The sequence below is a fragment of the Sciurus vulgaris genome (genome assembly GCF_902686455.1).
Source record: "Sciurus vulgaris genome assembly, chromosome: 5".
NCBI classification, from domain to species: Eukaryota; Metazoa; Chordata; class Mammalia; order Rodentia; family Sciuridae; genus Sciurus; species Sciurus vulgaris.
In genome coordinates, this window is record NC_136465.1 from 167762288 (window position 1) to 167779656 (window position 17369).

The 17369-nt window shown below is 49.6% G+C and overlaps 1 protein-coding gene across 7 annotated transcripts in view; it reads right to left on the reverse strand.

Annotated features, from left to right (window-relative positions):
* LARGE1 (LARGE xylosyl- and glucuronyltransferase 1) overlaps positions 1-17369 on the reverse strand; it is a 493033-nt gene that overhangs the window by 102505 nt on the left and 373159 nt on the right. For all 7 annotated transcript variants that reach the window (XM_079141602.1, XM_079141604.1, XM_079141608.1 and 4 more), the window contains one exon: positions 3345-3449. In XM_079141602.1, coding sequence (XP_078997728.1) covers positions 3345-3449 — 105 coding nt within the window. The remainder of the gene's footprint in view (positions 1-3344; positions 3450-17369) is intronic.

Consider the following 17369-nt stretch of genomic DNA (forward strand, 5'->3'; position numbering starts at 1 on the left):
AGCTGCTCTGCTACCACAGAGCCAGTGGGCAGGTCCCCAGGCAGGAATCTCAGCTGGGTAACACATGAGTAGGCCTGGGCTCACTGGGCTTGGGCAAGCTCTCCAAAAGGCAGAGAGTCTAAAAGGGACCAAGTCAGGTCTTAAAGGCTGATCCTCCCACTCAAACATTTCATGCTTTCTCTGGAAATTTTCTACATAAAACACAGTTAAGAAATTGATAAATCAACTCAAATAGTCATTTTCTTCTTAAAATAATATGAACAGCTAACCTTTTCCAGAGAGTGAAGAGATATGAAAGAAATGTCAAAGTGGCTGCTTGATTCTTTTGGGCAAAACAGAAAAACTTACTGCTCCTTTTGACCCGACGGCTTGGGGAACCTGAGCAAAGTGCACTCAGCCAACATCCATCGTTTTCAGAGAGGGTAGATCTCATGCCCTGATTGAATAAGAGGTAGAACAACGCTAGGGAATAGAGAGGACGAGCCACTGAATACTTATTAGGTGCCAGACACGAGGCTAGGCTCCTTAGATGATTCACCAACTAACATGGCAATCTTCGTACACAGGGTCTTGTTATCTTGCTGTACAGTGAAGGGGAAAATGTCCAAACTGATGGAGTAAGTGACCTCCCTTATGCAGGGACTAAGTGCCCTGACGGGGTCCTAACCCATGTGTGCTAATGCTCCCCAGCATCATGCTCAATGTACCACAGGACCTTTGCAGGAGAGACCCTGTCTGCAAGGCAGAGATGGCTGGGATGCAGGGTAGCAGGTTTCCTCTGGCAGAGCCCTCGATTTCCACGAGAATCTGAATGTCTGGATGACTCATCTGCTGCTGTGTGCCACAATCCTCGGTCTTAAAATAACAAATCTCCATCACGGGAGCCAGTGCATCCTGGTGTGGCACGAATCCCTTTACGATGATCTCTTGGTGTCACTGGCGAAATTGAAATGGACGCATGGCTCCCCACAGGGCTTTCCCCCATTGCTTTGCCCGTTTAGTACCAGCAAGGAGGGAAGCAACTCCCTGCCTGGGCACGTCAAGTAAGAGCTGGAGGTGGCTCGTGCCTCCCGTCTCCACGTTCTGCAGCAAATAAGGGACACGCTGTTGTGTCCTGACAAATTCTCCAGCGTGCTACATTTTTCTGTCCTCTGCAAACCCAGGTTGATGACGGAGGCTTTAGTTTTCATCAGATGGCCGCGGCCCATCCTGCATCGGAGGTTCCGCAGGGGACCTCCCTGTGCATTTCCTATTCTTACGGGTGCCGAGGCTCAGAAGCTAAATGTACACACCAGGGTTTATCTGAGACTTCCCTTCTCCCACCCAAACGAACATGGGTGTGTCCAGCTCTGCAAAAGCCTGGACACCCACCCAGTGACCGTTTATTCTCAGCAGAGAGCACGTGGAGTCTTCGCACTGTTCCTCTGTGGGTTCCTATGGCTTCCAGCCTTCAATACACGGAAAGACAGCGGCTGGCTGAGCCTGCTGGCAGGGCAAACAGTGCCATCCTTCGCCAGAGCATGTCCTTGGACACTCTGCTCCACAAACAGCCTCGAGGCTGCCTATAGCGTAGAATCCGGGGCTCCTCCACAGACCCAACCAGACTCTTCAAGGGCAGAGTCCAGGAGTCTCCATTTTTAAAAAGTGTTTGATCCTGAAGCCCTTAAAGTTCAAGCTAGGAAGGTCAGTAGTTAACACCGCAGGCTCCTCAAACTCCAAGCTTTGGTTCCTTTAGTATAAAATAGAGATAAGCAGAGAGCCTGCCTCATGGGTGAGGGTGAGGATCAAATGAGATTAATGCCCACACAGCACCTGGCAGAGAGCCTGGCTATTACCCAGCTGGTAGGCAGAGGTGCAGCCTCACAGGCTCCTGGGAAGCTGAAGCACTTCCCTGCTAATGAAGAGGCGGTGCTGATTTTTCTCAGTCCCCCTTCCCCACAGGGCCTCTCTTGGGGACTCCTTAGAGTTCCCTGCTATCCAGCAACTAAAGGGTTAATGCCCAGCAGAGCAGGGGAATCTCCAAGGACATGCTCTGGGTCTCTGAAGGGCTGGTGGTTACAATTCCACTGTGACCTCTGTGTGCCTGGTAGGTCTACAAGAACAAGGGACATGGGTGTGCCTGACGCTCTGGGAACCATCAGGAGGAACAGGTAGCCACCTGTGGCTGCTCAGGACATCCTTTGGCCTTCTCCTCCAGTTGGACCCCACTCTGACGGCACCTCTGAACCGTCAACTCTGGACACCTGGCTTATGTCCTCTTTCCCCGGGGAGCCCATGTTTGCATTTGACCTCTCTGGAGTTGCACATGGGTGTTCAGAGTTGACTTTTTGACTTTTCTCACTGCAGATTGACTTTAGCTTCCAGAATAGGCTTTACATAGCCTCTTCAGGGGGTGACCTCCCCAGACACCTGCCCTGAGCACGCATACTTGCTGGACTCAGATGAAGAGTCCCCAATCTTGGCCTGACCTGTCCCATTGCTCCCTGAGCTCCGAGTTCTGATCCCCATAAAGACCATGAGTCTGCATGCTTTACAAACAGGGGGCCACAGCAGTGGGAGTGGATGGAAGGGCGAGGCAGAGGATCCAGAGGCATTTCATAGCTAGACGCTGGTCGGGGAGGTTGCTGGAGTTGCATTGCTTACTCACTCCATGAGGTCACAGACAGTATCTCACTGCGCCCCAGCATGGGGCCGAGGACCCAGAAAGCACTCGGACACAACAGTGGGATGAATGAAGCCAATCAGAAACGAAAACAAGAGAAGCAAGTTTGGGGTTGGTAAAAGATAAAGGATCTTTTTAGACACAGGGTAGGTTGTACCTGTCCTCAACTTTACAGGAAGGAGTGGCCACATGACATGCTTCAGCCAATACAATAGTAAGGAATTTTAAGAGATAACATGACCTCTGCTACTTTCTCGCCCCATAGGTGGGCAGATGCAATGAGATGCATCCTGAACACCTACAGGCAGCACAGATTCCCGTGGACCTCAAGGGCACATATAACATGCCTGAGAAAAACAACAGTGTGTTAAGAAACTGAAACGCTGAGGACACGTATTACCGCAGAATGATCGCTAGTCTACATTAACAGCCAAGGAAGAATCCAGTAGGATCCAGGGCTGAGGGTCCGTAGAGGGGCTTCCTGGTACCAGTGCCACCCTGCCACGGCCCTGCAGCACTGAGAAAGAACTAGAAGATCACCCGCCTCTGTTCTGCTCACTGCTGATCCTAGGCAACCAGGCGGACTCCGCTGTGCTGCTGCCCATGTTCTCCCCCTGAGGAAGGAGCACGGAGCACTTGTCTCACCTTCTGGAACCTCGGCCTGTGCCACCTTGGGACTCACCTGTGTTGTAGCCCCTCCCAAGGGCTGGCCACGGGCGGTGATTTTTCCACAGGTTTCCAAGGTACCAGTCACTCTGGTTCTCTACCAAGCCCAGGACCTGCTGACCTGAAAACAGAGAATACAAAGGCTCAGGAGGACCACAGATCAGGACCAGGCAGGACTGACTCAGGAAACAACGGTGGCAGATGGTCATTCCAGAGCTTCCGTTCACGGGGAGGTCTACTGAGTGCCACGTCCAGCCAACCTGCTCAGTTTGAGTTAACACATTTTGTCTTCACCATGAGGTAGCTGTTTTTATCATTCCCATTTCATGGAGGAGAGATGGCAGCCCACAGCAATTGACAACTCTGTGCAAAGTTACCCAGGTTATCTGTGACCAACCTGGAATCCACAGCTATTCATTCATCCAGGTAAGTGAGCGTTCATTCCCTAAAACACGCCACAGGTCGACAAGTTTGTGACAAGTTTGAGGTACTCATCATGCATTTACATTTCATAGAACGGGAAATGGGGGCACAGAGAGTTTGAGTAACTTGCTAAAGGTCGCACATTTAATCATTACTCTCTTCCACAATTGGCTGATGTCTTCTGAAGGGCGATTTCTTATAATGCTGGCCAATCTGAGAAACAACAAAGAGCTCTCTGACCCCATGAAGCCCTGCGACATGTTCAGAAAACTCAGGGGTTCTTGTGGAACCATGCTGGGTGATACAGGGCCTCCTTGGTAGGATGACAGCCCCCTGAGAGGACGGCGTGTGGGTTTGGTGTAATTTATCGGGCTCCTATCTAAATCATCACCTTAGCACACACACGTAAACTAGAGGCATGGGAAAAATACCGCCACCCTTTTTCTCACTATGCCCAGTCATATCCAAAACTTGTAGAATCCTTCGAAAAATGCATCCCCAATTCAGGGAGGACAAGCACCAATCAGCTTGGGATGTGTGTGCACCCAAGACCTGGAAGGAAGGCCTGGTGTCCTTAGCGGAGAGGCAGCGTCCCATCGCCACTACCAGCTGGAGACCTCACTTAGTAACTGTGGGTCTCAAAGGGGTGCTTGAGGGAGACAGCGGAGATTGCTCAGGAGCCCCGGATGGTATCACAATGGTTTCAGAAGCCCAGGTTGGTATCACATGGTTTACGGCCTGATAAGAGGGGTCATGCACTCAGAAGTGAGGAAAGGGGATGAGCTTTCACTGAATCAAGGGTGGCCAGCTGAATCCCAGCCAAGGCCATCTTTAGATAGCAGAATACAAATTCTGTGTTGTCGCACCCCACACATGTATTGGGTCTCCCTCTTCTTCCTCGAATCTTCTACTAGTCACATTTCCTTCCTGCCGAGCAGAAAGTTCTCTGGCTCACTTAGCTGTCCCTGGGCAGGCACTGCCCTTGCCCCCTGCCGAGCCCTTCCCATAGAGCTTTCATGGCTTGTCTTTAGCCTGAATCTCTGTGAATAACCAAGTTCCTTCATCTCTGCGACTCCATTAGGTGCAGACATCTCTACTTGGTGCTTCCTGCTGGTATTTTTATCTTCAGGTGACTTAGACTCTTGAAAGAACCAAGTGGGCAATATTGAGGCACAAAGACACCCCATTTGTAAAAATCCATCTTCTGCAGGGGTCCACGGGCAAGGACTGTGTAGTATCGGACACATGGTCGGTGTTGAGTGAATGTCTGCTACTCATTGAGGTCTGGTGGGAAGATCCATCTCTCCGCGGGACGATGCTGGTGTTGGTCTGCGTTGTCTGGAGCTCCTCCCTGCGGTCCCCAACATCAACACAGCTTCCGTTTACTCTGTGAGCTCAGGCCTCTACCTCCCGCCGTGTTGAAAACAGCAAAGACAGAGCACAGTCTGAAGCACAGCATTTCTATCGGCTGCTCGGCTAAGGCTTAAACTCCTGATCTCAATCTCCAGAGAAGGGAGAGTCTGCAGGGAGAACTGCAAGCCCCAGCATCCCCAAGACTTATATTCAAATCTCTCTTCCCCTGATCTGCACCTGGGCTGCATTTCCTTTGATGGCAGCACATAGTCTTTTCACATTAAAAAAAAAAAAAATCCTTATTTAATAACACAGTAGTTGTAATTTTAATATCCACTGGTTGAGGACAAACAAAACAATCAACAGCCACTATGACTTCATTTTGCTTTTTAAATGGATTCATTTGCTGCTCTATCAATTATTAAAACAGTAGTGATGGGAAGCGATTTTCCTTAGTCGCTCAACAGCGTGGAGTTCTGTGTGTGGTTTTATGAATTCCCCGGGTCATCCGCTTAGTGTGTCCTCCAGGCAGAGGTCATCAACATCCATGGACAGAGGACCCCCAGGAGCAACCTGGCTCGGGGCAAGGAGCATACAGCTGGGGTCAGGCTTCGTTTCCCATTCTGGCTGTGACATTTTTCTCGCTGGGCAGCCTTGAGGAAATCCCTAATCTCCCGCTGTCTGGTGTAGAACTTCTGTTGTTCCAGCGTACTGAGTGCTTCCGATACTGGCTGGAACACGTTAAGCACACGTAAGTTGTAGCTATTTTTAAATATCATTGTCCAGCCTAATTTGCTGGCATCTGAAAGAGAGCAAGCCCCGCCATGCAGGTGTCTTTGGCGGTCATCCAGCACAATGAGGCCCGTAGAGAACCCTGTTTCATCAGGTGTGGCTTGGAGGCCACGTGCTTCAGAAAGGCCTGGGGTTCTGCTCAGAACCAGTCCTGGGTCACAACCTGGAAGTTAGTGGTTAGCAGGAAGTTGCTTCCCTGGCTTCTCTTCTCCAGTTTCTGGAGGGGGGATTTCCCAGGCTCTGCTGCTGACCCCATGGGTGTGGATGGGGCTACCTGATGGGTGAACTTCAGAGAACCAAAACTTGTAGAATCCTTCGAAAAATCACACGGCTTCGCTGCCTCTTTCACCCTTTCTTCTGGGAGCCGGGGAGCTGCAGATCGCTTGCCCTCCACCTGCTCTTCCATGCTGTGGGTTACAGGGCAGCTCCCTCCTGACCAGGACCTCAGGTGCTCGGCATGTCCCACGGTGGGTGGAGGCACTGGTGTTGGCAGGATCCAGGGTGGATGCGTGGCTGAGTCCTCCAATTTCACCCTCAGCAATAAAATAGGGTGACATTTTGCTCTTGCCCCTCTAAGTTGGGTCAGTATCCGTATGTGAGTGTAGGGTTCACATCCTGTATTAATTCACACAGCCCCTGACACTTCTGAATGTGAATTCCAACCCTGGGACTAATAATTTGCATTAAAGACCCAAGTCCCTAGGTAATTAGGATGCACATTAAAGTTTGGGAATTATTGATGGAGGACTCTGGAAGCTCTGTCTGCCTTCCTCAAAGATAAGGCTCACTGCTGGTCCACTGCACAAAATAAAGTCACGTGGTGTCTGAATCCAGCTTAGAAGCCAGCAATATACAGGAGGGGGGTGGTCTCCAGTGCTCTCCTTCTTCAGCACAACAAAATAGCGAAGAAAAAGAATGCCACGTTCAGACTACCAGGTTTGAATCCTGGCTCCTCCACTTCCTCACTGTGTGCCTCTGGGTAGGTTACTTAACCTGTCTGTGCCGGCTTCTTCATTCATTTGTAAAGTGGAGTTGATAGAGAGTACATATGGTCAGAATTAGTAGTTGTTTTTTTTCTCTAGGCACAAGTTAACTTGTGGGAAAACGAAGGTGTATTCTTTGCTTTTTCAAACAATACCACTAAGAATGCCTAGAAAATAGTAGGTATTTGCTCTTATGGCAGACACCCAGAATGGATTAGTCCCCTACCCTGCTCCGCCTGCCTGGACCTTAGTCTCTGCTATTGCCTCTCCTCCTGAGCCAACATGCCCTCACCTGGCCCAGGCTTTGCTTCAGCTTTATACCGATCGAGGGTTTGCTGTGTGTCAGACACCACACAAAATACCAAGGACTCAAAGACAAATAAAACATAGTCCTTGCCTCAGAGCCAGTTAGAGAAGGAGAAAGACAAGCAGTTCCCAAGCAGCCTGGGACCTGCAATGAGGGACATGCTGAGAAGTCAGAGGAACGGAAAGCAGAGGGACTGATTCTGTGCGGAGCACAGTGCTGCCTGCCTGGTGTCCGCTGTTCCCTGCGGTCATCAGTCATGTCCCTTCCTGCATGGCAGGTGGCCCCTCACCCTCTCAGGCAGACTTCCCAACTCCCAACTCCCCCCACGGCTTCTCTGGTGCTGTCCACCATCCCGGAACGAGGTTCCCTCTGCGCCCCGTCACGGCACGGATGAGACAACCATCCAAGCTCCTGGGCCAGGTGGCCTCCCAGTCCTGATCTCCAAAGACCCGAGACCAAAGTCTTCACCTTGATCAGCCTGCCGTCCCGTGGAGAAGTAAACCTCAGGGATTCCCCAGGGAAGGTGCCCCGGGTGCCACAGAGTGTGGACCGGCTCAGCATTTGGCACCAGCCACTCATCTCCTCAGGAGTCATTATAATAAAACACCGTGACTAACAGAAAAGGCTTTGTCATTGTTTTCCGTGCTGGCCTGTGGTTATGATTAAGTGTGCCGCTCTCCGTCTCCCTTACTCTAGGCACAAGTTAACTCATGAAAATGAAGCCGTCTCATTGCTCATTCACACATCACGACGAACAGCCAGACAAGAGCGAACAAGCCTGGCATTCTGCTGGGGCCCTGGTGTTGGTGCCACCAGTCGGCAGACGGATGGCTCCAGCCCTGGAACTCCCCTCTCTCCCTCCACTGCAGCTCCTGCTGTTCAGGATGGGGGAGGACACTGTTTCCACCTGGAGCGACTGGTGTGGAAAGGTCAGGCTGAGCACTGGTCCACTGGGTGGGAGGACAGTGGGAACGAGAGGGACAGGGGGTTTTCAACTCAGGCACAACAGGGCTGCAGCCCCAGGTCTGTGTGACTAGACCAAGCTACAGCCACTCTGACTCTTGGTTTCCTTATAAAAGGCTAAGAATCATACCTTCTCCTCAACTCCAAAATCAATATGCAGATGAAATAAGATAATACATGCAGGGTGCCCCGCTCAGGGTAGATGCTCAATTAAAGGCATTCCTTCTCCTCTGTGGATTGACATTGTTCATGAGGTCTGCGTTTTCCTGCTCAGGTGCTGACATTAGCCATACAGACTAGATGATGTGCACTTCAGCCCCGCGGCCCCTGTCCATACTCACTCTACCTTTCTGAAGTCTCCAGTTTCTGAGACTCCAGTCTCCCTGGGAACATTCCTGCAGGCCTCCTTCACCAGCCTGCTCTCTCAGTGGCAAACACTGACTCAGTGCTTCATTCCCTTTCCTCCTTGCTGTACCCTTTGTCCATGGACGGTAGGGTCTGCTCCAGTGGCTTCAGACAGCACCGACTGGAAGATAATCACCATCTCCACCCAGCGCAGGCTTCTTTCCCTACCCTCCTGTTCTTAAAGGCTTCCGCTGGCTCACTGTCTTCATTTGGCTGTTTCACAGTGACTTTTCAATTCGAGCTGACCAAAACCGATTCCACCATCATCTCCTCTTAGGTGCCATGAGCCCTGCCTGGCCTGCTGAATGGGGACATGGAGATGGAACTTGTCAGTGGAGCCCAAAGCCCCAGAGTCCACCTTGACGCCTCCCTCTCCTCCTTCCTCACACCCACCTACCATCAGATCCTCAGAACTTACCTTCGCCTATTTCTGGAATTCATCCCCCTGCTGTTCTGCCATACCCTTATCCTTATGCTCTCCCTCTCTGGGGTCCCTTAGCAGATGTCCCTAGTCATCTTCCTCTCAAGGAAGCTCTTCGCCATTCCATTCTGCTTCCCAAATCACAAGAAATATTTTGAAAGTACACACTTGATGGTTTGCTACCTTGATTAATATGCTTACCTGTGCCTGTAACCCCAGCGGCTTGGGAGGCTGAGGCAGGAGGATCGAGAGTTCAAAGCCAGCCTCAGCAGCTTAGCAAGGCGCTAAGCAACTCAGTGAGATGCTGTCTCAAAATAAAATACCAAATAGGGCTGGGGATGTGGCTCAGTCATCAAGGGCCCTGAGTTCAATCCCGGGCTATCTGCCCCCTGCCTCGTCAAATGTTTAAATGCTCCCAGAGTCCAGTACAGTGTGGATGGATGAATGAAGGCAAAGGGAATCCTAGGCCCAATCCACCGGCTGGCCCCTCAGTAACTGGTGGACCCCATCTCACTGGCAGGGAAGTGGTGGCGTGTCAGCTGCCCTTTCCAGGTCGCCGTCAGAGACAGGCGGCTCCTGCCTCATCTGTAGGATGCCTTCAGAGCTGTCTCCTTTCCTCCACGCCCAGGAAAGTTCCTGGGTACACAGAAGGCCTGCCAGTTGCTGCTGCATATCCAACCAGCTGTGCATACACCACCAAGCGAATATGAAAATATTAAAACCAGAAGCTGTCCTGAGTATTGCAGAAGACCCACCAATGCCCTCCCAGCCTCGTGTTTATTCTGATAAGCTATTTTCAAGTAGAAAAGCCTTTAAACGCACCATTCAATGCATGTCTGAGTGCAGGATGTCTATAATAAGGAAAACCCAGAGTATCACATCGCCATTTACTAACCACCCTGAAAGAGCTGCACACAGCCCCAGGTGCCCTGGCTAGTCGGTGCGGAATAATAAAACATCTCCTGAGAAGATGCACACAAAAGGGTATTTAAACAACCCTGAATAGATTGAAAGGGACCGTTTCTGAACTTGTGTGTCTCACAGCTCCTACTTTGGCAGTTCAGCTGCAGCTCAATGCACTCTGGGAAAACAGACACTTACAGGCGCCACAGAGGTTTTAGTAATGACTCTGGGACCTTCTCCTTCCACAGATGCAGCTGACGAGGGAAGGGAGGTGTTTAGGGACATGGGGTCGACGGAACTACGAGGACTCTGACTTTGAGCGCAGGCTTCCTTTCTCCTCTGCTTCACAAATGTGGCCGCTGCTTTTTTCTTTGAACTTTAATATAATTCTTGCCTGCCTCAAAGTCCAGCTGGCAGACACTGGACAGGTAATCCCGAGCCAACCTGGAGTGCTCCATTTCCTTCATGTGTGAAATGCGGGTGGTTTCTACGTCACAGGCTTCAGTGGGACTCTTTCCCAGGTGGATGTACCCCGGTTTAGGCAGCATGGCGCCAGGATGGAACCCGGGTTTCAGTTGGCAAAGAAGCACCCCCACCCCAGCTCAGTCCTTGGCCAGCGCTGAATTCACATGGAGAAAAAATATCCCCCCTTGCTGACGTCTGTGAATGAGACCTAATCCCTCTGAGAGGAATTAGATTCCGTGTCCCTCTGAGAGGCTGAGTGAGTGAAGATGAAAAGAAGATTAGATTTTGCTTACTATGAGCAAGACCATATGGAGCCAGGAGAGGTCACCAGAACAGACAGGAGCTGCCTTTCTGGGGAAAAGCTTCGAAGCACTAGATGATTCTAGAAGAGGCTGCAGGATTCTGCCCTCATCCAGCAGGATGTGCTGAGTCCCTGCTCTGCACGAGACTCTGTGTCAACCACCAGGGACACAGCAGTGATGAAGACAGACTCAGACTCTGTCCTTCTGGACTGATTCTCCAGAGAGCTTCTCACATGGCCTGGCTGCCATATTCCAGGCCCCATCCGAAATCTCACTGAAGGAGAAACTATCTGAATGAGGCCTGACAATTTCATTTTCAACAACATCCCATAGAGTTTGGGGACCTTTCTGGGTAGGTATCACCTGCCACCTGCCAGATACTGCAGGAGGAGGCAGGGGTTGTCCACAGAGCAAAGACTGGATCTTGGTGACTTCAATGCTTCTTCCAATCTCACTGTGAATTCTCTTTATCCTATGCCCATGATGAGCTTCTCAACGTCCCTCCTGCTGGACAATGCCCACAGGTGTTCTTGTGTGTGTGGATGGCTGCCTTGGAGGGGACCCTTCTTCTCAGGGCAGCTGGCTCTCTGCGAGTCCCTGGCCCAGGTCTTCGGATATGCTGTCCACGTACCATCTCAGAGATGCCTCGTGACAGACTCAGGAGGCAGGCACTGTGTTGATCTCTAACCTCCAGAACAGAAGCTGAGGCCTAGAGAGGTAAACTCTCTCAGGTCAAGGCCAAGTGGCTAGGAACCCTAGAGTGGAGTCTTGCATTCCCATCTCTGTGTTGTAGAAGTCTTCACATCTACACTGAGGGTTAGAAATAATCTGAAATTGAAAAGTTTCTCTCCCTGGGGGAAGGGCTACAGGGCACCACCGTGGCGAGTCCAGAGACATCGGCACAATGAGGAAAAGAATGCATTTGACCAGCCCACCTGTTCCAGGTGGTCCTGCTGCAGGCAGGACCCTCTGCAAAGTCCTCTGCACCCAGTAGGGTTCTCAGAGTTTGATTTCCTTCAGCAGTCATCCCAGGGCACTGAGAGGAGACCACATTCTGCCCCCGGGTACCACAGGAGAAGAGCAAAGGCAGGCCTGAGGCTCGGAAGAGTCTGCACTCGATGTAGGAGCAGACAGTGCGCGTCTGCCAAGATGGAGAACAAGGCTCCCACCCACCCCTGAGACCTCCTGGGATGGGCCCGCATTAACTTAATTTATGATTTAAAAACTCCTGTTCAATCTCAAATAATGATTTTTCTCTTCTTCCTCCTGTGATCGTTGGTCTTTGGAAATGGGAAAAACTAAAAAAGGAACGCAGAGCTGCTGGGCTTCCTTCCAAGGCTGCTTTTATCACACCGAGTCCCAGGGCACGTGGCTGCCATCACCCTGGCCTCCATCAGGGAAGCGAAGCTGGCCTCTGTCCAGTGCACCCTACCTGTGCTTTCTGGATCTGTCTCTTTTTTCAGGCATAGTGTGTTGGCATCTTCCAGATACTTCACTCACGGACACTCCTCCGCCTCACTAGCAATAGTCTGGGGGAGCAAACTTCTCTCTCTTCCTACAGAGGTTGCAGAAAAGATCTCGCTTGCAGGAGTATGAGGCCAATGTTTTAAGTTCTGGCTTTTCCAATTATTGACTGCAACCTGCACCCAAATGCTTGATGTTTGAACTTAGGTTTTATGTCTTTATGATGATTAATAATAAGATTCACCCTATGTCTATCATTTTGAGAGCAAAATGAAAGGTAAATCATCAAATATCGTTCAATTTGGAAGAAGACATAGTATTAGCCGACATTTCTGAGTCTGGAAGTAGTCAATATTTAATCACTTTCAGCTTGAGTACTGGGCTCCGTGAGGGACCCTGGGAGACATGCCCACAGATGAGACAGGCGTTCCCTCTCCCAGGACGGTGTGCTTCCCGAGGGTGACAGCGCACACTCCCACACAGGTGGGTTGAATGAATGAGCCAACAGGTGTGCTAACAAGCGCAGACTTACCAAGGACACCAGAACACTGTAGAGAGCGTCTTTATGTGGTTACAATATCATACCTGGAAAAAATCAGCAATCGCTAGAAATTAACGGCTAGAATGGGTGTATGTCTGGACCTGGCTTCCTGCAGGCCCTGGCTTCTCTTACCACAAAAGTCCATAGGCCGAGCGGCAAACACTCCAATATCTTTGGGGGAAGAGCCAGGTTCTGTTAGGAAGGCCGGGCTAGAGGTAGCCCGCTGACCCCACTCTCTATGGGCCTGCTCTCTGCTGTCCTCCTGGGAGAGAAATCTCCCTTAGCAAACCAATGGCAACGCACCAAGACAGCAAACAGTCCTCTCCTGGCATGTCATTAACTCACCAAAGCACGACAGCGGGTCTTTTAATAGCTGATGTCCTTTCTGATGGAGACAAAACAGGGTATCCATGTTGAGGGTAGAAAACATTTCCATCTGGCAACGTCACAGAGATGGAGTGGGCGGCGGCAGGAGAGGGGTGGTGGAGCAGAAGCAAGAACTCCGTGAATTATGTGCATGTGGGGACCCTGAGCAAAGAGCACTCAGCTGCAAAAACACTCCTAACAAGGAGCCAGAGACAGAGCTCCGGCCCAAATCTGTCCATTCCTTTCATCACTTGCTATCCATCCACGCGCCTGTCCATCCAGCAGCTATAGACTGAGTGTGGATTATTTGCCAAGCACTGTTCTGAGTTGGAAAACAAGACAAAAACCCTCAAAAAACTTTCCGTCTCATGGGCACCTTCTTGCTAGTGGAGTGCAAGACCACAAATAGATACACAAATAAAATATCTAAATAAACACCGAGTGCTGACAGGAGACCCCGTGCAGAAGAAATCAGCAGAAGGGGCAGAGAGCCTGGGGTGCAGTGGCCAGTGGTCCTCCACACACACAGGGCTCGGGATGCAAAACTGAGGTGCGTTTCAGGAGAAAGGGCACGTTCCTCTTGCTCAGAGGGACGCCGGCTGGAGAAGAGAGCGGCAGATGAACAGAGGCCTCCAGGAAAGGACAGGTGGCAACTCGGGTGAGGCACCTCTCCCAGGGGAGATGACCACATGCAAACGCTGTTGCCACAGACCTGATCTGGAAATGGTCAGTAGTTTAGCAGTGGTGGCAGAGGACATCTGCCTGGAAGGACAGCTGGTCCTGATTCGGGGCTCAGGACCACTTGAGAGCGAACAGGTAGAGAGTGGGGACACAGGGGGATTAGGATGGAACAGCATTTCAAAGCCATCCACAGGAGGAGGGATGCCTGTCTCGGTAGAGAAGAGCTGTGCACACAGGCACATGCCCATAGCCCAGGGCTTGAGGGGTTCAAGAGTGACCCCTTGGCATGGTGGCAGCTTCCCCACCCTTATTTTCTTAGTAAAATTATTACTATTTCAATCAATATACACCTTAGCCCACACAATACTCACTCCCAAGGTTTCAAGGAATTCAGAAGGTGTAGTATTTTTTTTTAATGTAAAATAAAATCATATTGGTTTTTTTATTATTATAAACAAATGGGATACATGTTGTTTCTCTATTTGTACATGGAGTCAAGGCATACCATTTGTGTAATCATAAATTTACATAGGGCAATGTTGTTTGATTCATTCTGTTATTTTTTTCCCTCCCCCCCTCCCCTCTTTTCCCTCTATACAGTCCTTCCTTCCTCCATTCTTACCACCCTCCTTATCCCTAACCCTAAACCTAACCCTAACCCTAACGCTAACCCCTCCCACCCCCCATTATATGTCCTCATGTGGTACTGGGGATCGAACTCAGGGCCTTGTGTTTGCGAGGCAAGCACTCTACCAGCTCAGCTATCTCCCCAGCCCGGAAGGTGTAGTATTTTTTAACCCAAGTCTTAGTAGAGAGGAGAGAGTGGCCGAGGATGGCTTGAAGGGCAGGGAGGCACTGAAGAATGTCTGAGCCACCCTGTGGGCACCCGTGGAGACCTGGGCCTGGCCTCCAGCCTTCCAGAAGGGAGGCTGCCCGGTGGAAACCCCTCACAAATCTCTCTACTGCACAGATTTGCAAGAATGGTGGCCGAGGACTCTGTCCACTGCAGGACTAGGTTGATATGCTTTTGAGAAGTTCCAGGTGAGAAGCAGTAAACCAAACCCCAACTTTGAAATGCTCCCAAATCTGGAAGCTTTTGAGAGCCGACATGATTGATGCCATAAGTGGAAAACTGTACACCATAGAGTTTGGTTTCATGCATAATGTTATTAAAATATTATATAAAATTACTTTCAGGCCACATATATAAGTTGTATATGAAACATACATCAGCTTTGTGTTTAGACTTGGATGGTACCCCTAAGAAATCTCATTACATAGATGCAACTGTTCCAAAATTTGAATAAAATCCCAAATCTGAAACACTTCTGATCCAAATCATTGTAGATAAAGAATATTCAACCTGGACTTTTTGCTTAGAGCAAGAATTCTCCGGTTGACACAACTAGACTTTTTTATGTTGGCTGCCAGGATGCTCAGCGCTCAACTTTAAAAAGAGTGTAAGATATAAGGATCCTTGTCCACAAATCCTTGTATTTTTCTTACAGATTGCCTAGAGCCCTCTGTTAGATAAAGTAGGTTAAACGAGTAATACTTATAAAACTGTGTGCGTACAACATTGGGTCTGTTAGATTCCACTTGTTTTTTTCTTTCTTGCATGATCTGACTGTGATTTGGTGTATGTAAGTTTTTTGTTTCTCATTTTCTGATGAATCAAGGACCAGCTGATTTCACTGTCCTTGATTGTCCACACCTATGGACAGGTTTGGAATTGTCTTATAGATGGGAACTTCAGATGATGTCCTTTCCCTGATTTCCTGATTTGGACAGCGACATACTTCAGAGTTTTCCTTCCCAGAAGCAACCCAAATCACCCACCACTGGTGGCAAGAGTTTATAAAGCTATAACCCACCTAGAGAGTCAAGGGCAGCTGGGGAGAGGAGAGCTCCCTCTCATCTGAGAAACCAGGTGTGGCCCGGTAACTTGGTCTGCGGCAGTGCACACTCTGACGTCTCTGACCACTGGTCTCTCTTTCCTGGGTCTGGCACGTTCATTGTGTCCTGCCTAGCCCGACTGTGCCAACTTCCAGTTCCCCTCACCTTTTGCCTCCCAGAGCTTGAACCAGAGGTCTGGGCTGTCTCAAAGTTTTCTCAGAAACCTGAACCACAGGGAAAAGCCATGATTTCATCCTTCCCTGCTTCATGTTGAACATACACCAGAGGGAGGCTGTTTTAGTTGAACTTAACTAAATCAACCTGCTGGAGATAATGCAAAGCATCAGACTCATCAGAATCAGAGCCACACCCATGATCTAGGAACATCCATCAAGGCACAGAGAAGACCCAGGCCACCAATGAGCTTCCCAAGGTGAAAAGCATTCTGGTCCCAATTAGTACACGTGTCTCTGAGCTATGTACGTTGTCATCACTTGGCACTAAAGAGAACTGTATCAATCACAAAACATCCCATTTTACAATCCAACAATTTCTTAGTTTACATTCTACTTTCCAGGTTGCCAGGACCCATACATCATTAATTAGAGGTTCTCTGACCACAGCAATCCTAAACAGACCAGGTGCATTCTGATAAAACCAATCTATAGATAAGGAATCGCAGTAAACATTATTTCTCTATTTGATGGAAGGTCCATCCACATATTATAAAATTTGACCAGGAACCAGGGCCTGGGAAAGGTGTGGGGGAAGGGAGAATGAAGAGAGGATGATTACCAGGTACCTGGGTACAGCAGGATAGGAGGAAAAACATCTAATGGTCTACGGCACAACAGAAAACCTATGGTTGACAACGATTCATTGAATAATTCAAAATAGCTAGCTGAGAAGATCTGGGATGTTCCCCACAGGCAGAGATGATAAATGTCTAAAATGATGGATATGCCAAGTCAGATGTGGTGTGTGGTGGCACACACCTGTAATCCCAGCACCTCGGGAGGCTGAGGCAGGAGGATCTCGAGTTCAAAGTCAGTCTCAGAAATTTAGTGAGGCCCTAAGTAACTCAGTGAGACCCTGTCTCTAAATAAAATACCAAATAGGGCTGGGGATGTGGCTCAGCGGTTAAGCACCCCTGGGTTCTATCCCTGGTACCACAAACAAACAAACAAACAAACAAAAAAAAGCTATGCCAATTACCTGATTTGATTGTTACACATTGTGTACTTGTATTAAAATGTCACACTGTTCCCCATAAGTAGGTCCAATTACTATCCATCCATTAAAAATAAAGACATATTTTTCAAAATGGCCAGGTCCCTTGTCTTTCTTCCCTGGTTTTGCAAAGGACTGCCACAGATCCAGGGCCTGCTGTCAACGCTTCCTTCCCTTCCAGGAGCCTTTTTATTTAAACCAAAGCACAGGGCATGCAGGCAGCTGGCTGGGGGCAGGAAGCTAGTAGGCCTGCGCTTTCCCGTTTCCAGGGGTGGACTGGGGTGTTCCCAAGCCTGTGCGTGCCAGTTCTTGCTGCTACAATCCAGTACTTTGAGTAAATATTATGTAAATCTATTAATTAAGAGCATGGAAAGAGAGCTGCTTCTCTGAAGACTAAAGTGAATTCTTTAGAAAGACTTGACAGTGGTGAATTGGTAAAATATCGCCACTGGGAAAGACAATGAGGAGAGGACGCGCCAGTCTAGCTAGATTCTGTTTCTCTGCTTGGAGGGTGTCACTAAATCCAGTAATGGGAACTGGCTACCC